Source organism: Phodopus roborovskii, unplaced genomic scaffold (assembly GCF_943737965.1).
Source record: "Phodopus roborovskii unplaced genomic scaffold, PHOROB, whole genome shotgun sequence".
In the NCBI taxonomy this organism is placed as follows: domain Eukaryota; kingdom Metazoa; phylum Chordata; class Mammalia; order Rodentia; family Cricetidae; genus Phodopus; species Phodopus roborovskii.
Window position 1 is genome coordinate 53,990 of NW_026125865.1, and position 8,744 is coordinate 62,733.

The 8,744-nt window shown below is 50.4% G+C and overlaps 1 protein-coding gene across 1 annotated transcript; it reads right to left on the reverse strand.

Annotated features, from left to right (window-relative positions):
* Positions 1-1,468: 1,468 nt before the first annotated feature.
* On the reverse strand, positions 1,469-4,969 carry LOC127217850 (zinc finger X-linked protein ZXDB). The gene has a single exon (XM_051178855.1). It carries the CDS (start codon positions 4,731-4,733, stop codon positions 2,217-2,219), a length of 2,517 nt encoding a protein of 838 aa, XP_051034812.1. The 5' UTR covers positions 4,734-4,969; the 3' UTR covers positions 1,469-2,216.
* Between the last annotated feature and the right edge of the window lie 3,775 nt (positions 4,970-8,744).

An 8,744-nucleotide genomic window follows, 5' to 3' on the forward strand; every position in this document is an offset into this window, starting at 1 on the left:
GAAAATGTGCCATGAGTAAAATGTTGAAGGGATAATCATAGGAAAAATATCTATTAATACAACAAACAAACAAAAAAAGCTATGTAAGGACTGGAATACATAGGCAAGGGATTAAACCATGGAAAATAAGCAGAAGCTAACAGAAACCAGTTAAGTTGTAACACAGCAATCAGTTATCATAGAGAAGAGTGAATCTTGAAAGTTGCAGACAGGAGAGGTGAAAATTTTTTCTTCTTTTGTGAAGCTATGCATAGAATTGTCAGTCATTGCCAAAACAAGTTGGAATGTGAATTGGCTAAACTATAATATGAAACATGCACAGACTTTGCTAAAAAACTACCTCACAGGGTTGTTTTGAACAAAAATAAAAGACATACGTTATGAAAACATTCCACAAACTAAAAACGATATACTCTCTGTACAGAGTTTACATAATAATGAGAGTCAATCTTTCATTTCTTTCAATTCTGGAAAGCTATAAACAATGCTCTCTTCAGATCACAAAGGATACAATCACCCTCTTCTCCTTTATCAGATTTTGAAAGAATCCAGGGATGCAGAGTCACAGAGAGAAGCCTGGTGTTAGAAACAGAACAAGGATGTTGAGGGACTGATCAAATAGCGAGGTATGGAGATAACCAGGTGAGTAGTGTTTCCACTCCTAGCTTTCCCACAACAATTTGGGAAAGAAAATTATTCAGGGTAAGGAATAAAAAGAACCTTTCCTTTTCATTCTAACCTCACAACATTTTATTAACTTGAACACCAATAGGACTGAATTATGCCTTTTCTCCTAACAACACAAAAACCTGAAACTGTAAAAAGAGCATAAAAAGTCATTAAAATGTACTGAAATACATACATTTGCTTATGTGTTGAAACTGTATGAGAAGAAAAGTCTAAGGAACCCTAGACATGTGCATACACATTAATCAGTAAACAGGAAACTGAGGTTTAGTGAGACTAATATCAAGACAACCTCTCCAATACTCCAGAGCACAAACTGGGCTCCGAGTTTGTCATATCAAAGTCCTGGATAGCAACACAGCCTTCCTACTACCACCAAAAGATATTGAAAATATCAACAATGACAAGAGCAAATACAATTCTCTTTGCTATTTTGTCTGGTTAGTCTTAACATAATTTAAGAAAATATTCTGACACTGAATAATATTTCTATTAAACTTTCCCAAGTGTTCTAAACAACATTTCCTCCTCCCCTAAGTTTTTAGAGATTGTACAAGAACATTTGAACATATCAGAAGCAAGAGTAATCACAAGCAAATGTCCTGACCAGTAAAGGCTCTCAGTATCACAAAAGAGAAAGGAGACATTATAAGCAAATTATTAAAAGAACACAGAGTAATCTATAAAACAACCATGCAAAAATATTTAAATATGATCAAGTCATTAATTACTAAATAGAGAAAACTGAGTGAACACAGGACACAATCAGCAAAAATTAGATAGGATGTGGCAAATTCTACTCAAAAAATAATTATTTTCAATGAATAAATTCTTAAGAAAAGAGGGGAAATGGAACATACAGATTAAAATATATATCAAAACATTAAGGAATATTAAACCAGGTAATATATATGTGACAATATGAACTTAAAAACATGGACTTTCATTGATACAGAAATTATTATAATAAACTTTTCTCAAGGCCCAATGTATTCTGAAGCTCTGTACAGAATATTTATGAATAAGCTAGTATCTGGTAGTCCTTCAAAAATAATACTAAAAGGGGGAAGGGAACAAGGACAAATAAAATGATGCATGGGTTTACAATTCATGAAGTGCAAAGTATATGTTCACTATTACATAACTTAATTTACTTTACATTCAAAATAGGAGCATATCATTCTTGGGGTGTCACAATAAATTTCAAAAAACAAAACACTATCAGGAACCTAAAGAGTTGAAAAGAGAGTAGAAGCAATCTAACCAAACAACCTCCTTTATACGTAAAAGAAAAAAATTAAGGCTCAGCTAGGTTAAGAGACTTGCTCACGGTCACAGAACTCATCAGTTCCAGACCCAGGATGAGAATTTAAATCTCTAAATCTGTATGTAGTCCACAGACGCGCTCGCTCCTTTGCCAAGCAGCCAAGAAAGGACCGCAGGTAAGTAAGCAACTCCGTCCAGAACATCCTCAGACTTGAGTGTAATAATAAAAGCGAGCCACACGTCAGGGCACGGGCAGAGTAGGTTCATACCAAAAACGGGGTGCCAGTCACCGTGATAAGGTCTGTGTCCTTCTGAGAACCATGGCTTCCCGTTGGATTGGAGAATCCAAACTGGGTTTCCTCCTCGTGCCCAAAGAAGTCAGACTCGGGATGCACGTTCCAATCGGCTTTGGCAGGGGTCAGTAGTTCCGAGACACTGTTTTCACAAAGGGTGCTGGAGGGAGTCAGAGCTTCGGTGTCCGCGGTTAACTTATTGCTGGGTGTCAAAGCCTGGGGCTCCAGGCTGGAGTTTTTCAGGGCCAAGGAGCCAAAGAGCCCCACGTTTCCACCGGAGACATCGTCCATGTCTAAGGGGCTCTGCTGATAGCCAGCCACCGAGGTTCCGAAGAAGAGGGAGGTATCCAGACTCTGGGGAAGGTCACTGGGGGCCCTGAGGGCCCGGGGGTCCACCGCTGGCCCTAAGGCATGGTTACTGCTATCGGCAGGGAGACTTCCTGCGAGAGTCGAGTTCACAGAGGCCACGTCAATCGTCAAGATCCCAGAATTGACCAAGGCCGTGTCCAGCACCGCAGCAGCAGAACTGTGGCCAGGCACGTCCGAGAACAGAGACACTAGCTCTGCACCACTGAGATCATTCTGGCCCTGGCTGGTGAGTTCACTGCTGGGTGTAAGAGAGTTCGCAGCTTCCAGCTGGGCCAAGAGGTCCTGGCTGAGGTTGTGCCTTTTGGCCATGTGGGTCTTCATGCTGTGCTTGGATGTGAAGAGCTTGTTACAGGTGGACACCGGGCAACGGTTCTTCCAGGTGCCCACGTCCTGCAAGTGCTTCTTGGAGTGGATGTAGAGACTGCTCCTGGCGGAGAACCTGGCACAGCAGCCTTCCACGGGGCACACGAAAGGCTTCGTGCCCAGGTGGGTTATGCTGTGGCCTTTCAAGTGCTCGGCGCGGGTAAAGGACTTCCCGCAGCCCTCCACGGGACAGGTGAACCTGCGGTCGTCCTCGTGCTTCCTCTTGTGTCTCAAGAGTTTGGACATGCTGGTGAAGTTCCAGCCACAGCCATCAAAGTCACAAAGGAAAGGCCTCTCTCCCGTGTGGCTCCGCAGGTGAATCTTGAGCCTGCAAGCCTTGTCATACTGCTTGCTGCAGCCAGGGAAAGAGCAGGCAAAGAGTTCCTGTTCCCTGAAATGGGCGCGGTTATGAGAAAACAGGGCACTCACAGTAATGAACGTCTTCTTGCAGCCAGAAAACGCACACTGGTAAGGCCTCTCGGGCTCGAAGTGGCTGCGCTGGTGGGTGCTGAGCTTGGCCTGCGTGGGGAAGCTCTCCTCACACACCTCGCATTTGAAGGAGTTCTCCTGCTCGTGCCCCTTCATGTGCGCCTTGAGGTTGTACACGGTGGTGAAGCTCTTGCCACAGCCCTCCACCGGGCAGCCAAATGGCCGCAGTTTGTCGTGAGACTGCAGGTGTCTCTTGAGCTTGTAAGACGTGGTGAAGGTCCAGCCGCAGCCGCTCAGGGGGCACTTGAAGGGCCGCTGGCCCTGGCTGCTGCTGTGCGTCAGCAGGTGCACCTTCAGCTGGTGCTTCTTGGCGAAGGTCTGTCCGCACTGCGCCTCCGGGCACAGGTACAGCACCACGCCTGGGCCCGGGACGAGAGGCCCGCGGGGGCTCTGGGCGGCGGCCGGGGCCTCGGCCTCCTCCTCCGGAGGCGCCGGGGCGGGCGCCGGTTCCGCCGGCTCGGCCAGCAGGAGGTCCGGTGGCAGCTCGGGGCAGTCGCCCAGCTGCGCCGCGGCGGCGGGCGGAAACCCGGCCTGCGGGCCGACCAGTCCCCCCGGCTGCGGCTGCGGCTGCGGGAAAGGCGCGACCCCCGGCGGCTCCCAGGCAGGCAGCGGGGGCGTGGTCAGGGTGAGGACGCCGTTCTCAAAGCGCAGCAGCAAGTCCTGGTTGTGGATGGTGATGGTGCCCGCGAAGGCCGCCGCGGGGCCCGGGCCCGGGCCCGCCGCGGGGAGCGGGGACGCGGCCGGGACGGCCGACAGGCAGCGGGGGCCCGGCTCGGGCCGGCCCGCAGGGTTCGCGCCGCTCTCGCGCCGCTCGGGCCCCGGGCCTGCCTCGGCCTCCTCCCTCCACACCGGCCCTCCGGCCTGCTCCGTGCCCACTGTTTCTACATCGCCACCCACCGGGTCAAGCAGCAACAGGAAGAAGTCGTCGCCGCTGCCGCCGCCGCCGCCGCCGCCGCCGCCGCCGCCTCCTCCTCCTCCTCCGCCGCCGCCGCCGCCGCCGCTGCGGCTCGGGTGATCCGGCCTCGGCGCCAACCGGTTCGCGCTAGGACTCGGGCCCAGGCCCCGTGAGGCCCTCTGGGCCTCTGCGCTCCGCGGCCCCGGCCCGCCATCTTGGGCCCCCCGGAGCAGGAGGAGGCGGCGCGTGGGGGCCTGACAAGCCAGAGAGTCCGGGGCTCGGTGGACCCCGCCGCCACCCGCGGGGCAACAGCCGCCGCCGCCGCCGCCCTGTGGTGTCCCGCGAGCCGGGAGCAGCCTCGGGATTTCCATCTCGGCCGGCGTCGGTGAGGCTCGGCTGGAACCAGAGCCGAGGCGGAGGCGCGACCCCGCCCCCTGCCGCGGGCCCGAACACGTTCCTGAAAGGAAAAAAAAAAGTGCAATGCGCAGAAACTGGCCCTATCAGATATTAAAACGTATTTAACGCCACAGTGATTTAAATATTCTGGTACCGTGTCTCTGGAATAGAACAGAAGGCCCAGAGGCAGAGTCTGAGGCGAACAAACAACTTGTACAGTTTGTGTTACAAAGTAACCGAGCTCTTGCAAAGTGAAGGGGGAATGACAGTTCGTCCAGAAGGCCGCTCAGGCACCTAGACACCTAGCCAATGAAAACAACTGGAGTCCCCACCTCACTGTGTGGCAAATAAACAACATGCCATGCCGAGTCCTCTCCCTCTCCCTGGGCTCAGCATGTTCCCTGGCCCTTCTTCCTTCCTTCCTTTCTTTCTTTCTTTCTTTCTTTCTTTCTTTCTTTCTTTCTTTCTTTCCTCCCTCCCTCCCTCCCTCCCTCCCTCCCTCCCTCCCTCCCTCCCTCCCTCCCTCCCTCTCTGGCTGAGTTGGAAGTTGTTTACTGCCTGGCAGGGGAGAAAACTTCTGACAGGAGAAGCTGGGTTGTTGCCCGCATTAAATGAACTACCTTAATGCTACCATTTCTGGTGGAGATGCCCGCTACTCACAACACGCACAACACACACACACACGCACACGCACATGTACGCGTGCGCACACACAACACTCACAGAACCCACACATACAACACAACGACAACACACGCGTGCATACAGACACAACACACACACCTGCACACACAGAACACACACACAAACTCAGACAACACAATCACAGCACACACGTGCGTACACACACCACACACACACCCGCGAACACACACAGAAGCACAGACACACCCCCGCACACATGTGCACACACACACAACACACACCCACACACTCAAACAACACGTGCACACACACAACACACACACACACACACACACACAGACCCCTACCTTGGAATATTTAGGCTTTCGTCATCCTGGTGAAGGAGTCAAAGTTAGAAAAGGAGCCAAGACAGACCTGTACCCTTCGGCCTGAACGTGTGAAACCTGGCGATTCTAGCAATGGGTAGCGAAATCTGGAAAATCCAGCCAGTTCCTCAGTCCTCCCTGCGGAACTCCTTAGGCTGCACACCCCTAAACAATGCAGTTTATATGGGGCCATGTACTTGAAACAATGTCCGCGTGCTACCTTTTGTGGCTCACTTCTTCTGGATTGTGTTTTATCTCCACACCATCCATGTTGCCTGTAAGGGACCGATAGCTAGCCTAAATCCTCACCATTGTTGATGAGCCTTCAGGCACATGCTTACACTGTGGTGGTGAGGTCACGCCATTCTACAGTAAATAAATGGCCAGTGGACTCCTTTCTAGCTTTTTACTATTATCATGAGCGTTTGGGTATCTTACTCGTGGAAGGCACACACATGTAAAAGCCTCTCTGGAGCATACTTCCAAAAATAGAATTCCTGGCTGGTCTGTGACTTACACATATCTCCAGCTTTACCAAAAAAATGACAACTTGGGATATTGTAATATTTTGGGGGGGGGGTTCGGGGGGGGGGTTTGAGATCTGAGACAGGATCTCAGCCTGTAGCTCAGGCTGGCCCAATGTGTTTTCTGTGGCAATCTTCAGGCCACCTGCAACACAGAGAAATCCTTTTGCCCCCGGTACACCAAACATCAAAAGAACTTCTCCTCCGTCTGGAGTCGGTCTGAAGTCCTTCACACTGGGGTTGCAACTAAGCTTTCGCACATTCTCACACTTAGGACTCTTTTGGCTAGTCTCTTCTGTGCAAGCCTGGTGCAGACTGAACTCCGTTCCGCTCCTTACGTCCCGTTTCCCATTTTGTGATCGAGGATTTCACTAGTTATAAATTTAAATGTCAGCCCCTGGGTGTGGACACACACAGTATTCTCTCAGGGGCCTTCTTGCTGGAATTTGTACCTGCTGTGTACTGTGTCGTGTGAACAGGAGAATAATGTGATACCGTTATAGTCAGATGTGAACCACAACAACAACAACAAAAAGCATGTCATGACTAGGGCTCTCCACTTTAAAGATGACTGCACTAAAACACACTTTGTGGGCTATAGGGGGAGCCACAGAGGGACAGTAGAGGTCTTGAGGCAGGCTGGGCTGGTGATGGATGCCCACACACATGTGACCTGAAAGCAGAAAGGGGGCTGCTAGGGTAAAAGGGTGTAAGTCTGGAGGTGGGGGAATTGGAGCCATGAAGGGGGAAGAGGAGTCCAGAGAAACTACAAAAACAAGCTATGCCAGGAAGAGCCAACCTCCAATGTGAGACTTAGTTAGCGTGTGAATGTACAAAGTAGACACAAACACAGGATAGAGAGAAATGGTTTCTGGGGCCAGGTCTGATAGCTCTGTGGTGTCCCACTAGCCAAGCCCTCACAGTAGCCTGGGTTTGATGCCCAGGAGAAGGGAAGGGAGGAAGCAGGGAGGGAAGAAATGTCCAAAGGTTAGCTTCCACATGGCCTTCTAACATCTAGGCACTCTTGCCCCTTACAGTCAGGGCTGTATGCATGTAAAGTGTGTGTAGAAGGATATCCAGTAGGGCTCCTTCCATATGCATAGCTAATTTTCTCAGGAAACCACACATTCACAAGTCCATTCTTCTCCTCCATGGGTATCCCAAGAGTGCAGTGTCTTCACAGGCGTGAACTGATGGTCCCTATGCCCTCTATGACGTGACATGCCACGCTGTTTTATTTACATGTTAGAAGTATGTGTGGCACGACCGATGTGTTCTGAAGCCCCTACTGTCACCACTACAGACCAAGAGTGTCAAGCATGATTATTTGGATACCAAAAGTATCTTGGCCATTTGAAGCACGTTTCAATCCCTTTAGCTTGGCACTTCCTCATGGGATGGTACAACAGACGGCTCCTTTGTGACTCTGGGATCAGATTCCCCGTGATGATGCTCCTTCTCAGTATCGAACGACAGGGGTATGCTTAATGCCTGACTCTCCTCTCAATACGATCTTTAACATTGAAGAACATATTTTTATGTATAAAACTCTAAGAAATATTAAAGGTGGATTTTATCATTTCTCTCTGAAAATTTCCTACCTATGTACAATGTGTCCCGATTACATCCACCCTCAATGCCTCCTGCCACTCCCCACTAGGCATTCTTTCCCCTAACCCCATACAGGCATAGTCACCGCCTTCCACCTTCATGTCTTCTGGTTTCCCTTGAAAAGTAATACACTAGTCTCTTTAGTACTGCCCAGAAGGGTGTGGAAGCCTGGGCATCTGAGCCCCGGCAATCTGCCATAGGCCACATGCCCGGAGAAAAATGACTCTCCCTCTCCCAGCCACCTCCAGCAACTACCAATAGCATTTCTGCTAGGAGGCTGGCCTCTTGAGCCTCCTCCCACAACCCAGGCTGCAAAAGTGACTGGCTTGATCTCCTGTGGGGCTCGTCACAGATACTGAGAGTTCTCAAGTGCGGTGGCAAAATGTCACGTGTAGAAGACAACATGCCACAGTATTCTTACCCATTCTACATTTATTACATTCCTTCTGCCTCCTCTTCTGTGATGTTCTCCTAGCCCTGGCGATTTGGTGGGGTGCGGTGGGGTGGGGTGGAGCAAGATAGAGACATCCCATTTAGGAATGACATCCCCAGGGTCATTGTTTCCCAGAGTTGTGACCAGGGGTGAGTCTCGGCATCCACCACTGCCCACTGTAAAGAAAAAAAAAAAAGCTGCTTCTTCGGCCAAGGCTGAGAACTGAGAATGGCAGAAATCCGTGGGTGTATAGAGCATTGCTGGCACAGCTGCTCTGACTGGGAAAGTGAAGTTCCGAGGTTCAGCTGGCTCCAACAGGTACCACTTGGTGCTGTGTCAGGGAGGGGCAGGTCAGAGCCCTTGGTCTCTGCAGCCCACATAGTCTGTCTTGTCCTGGCAAGTGGAGAA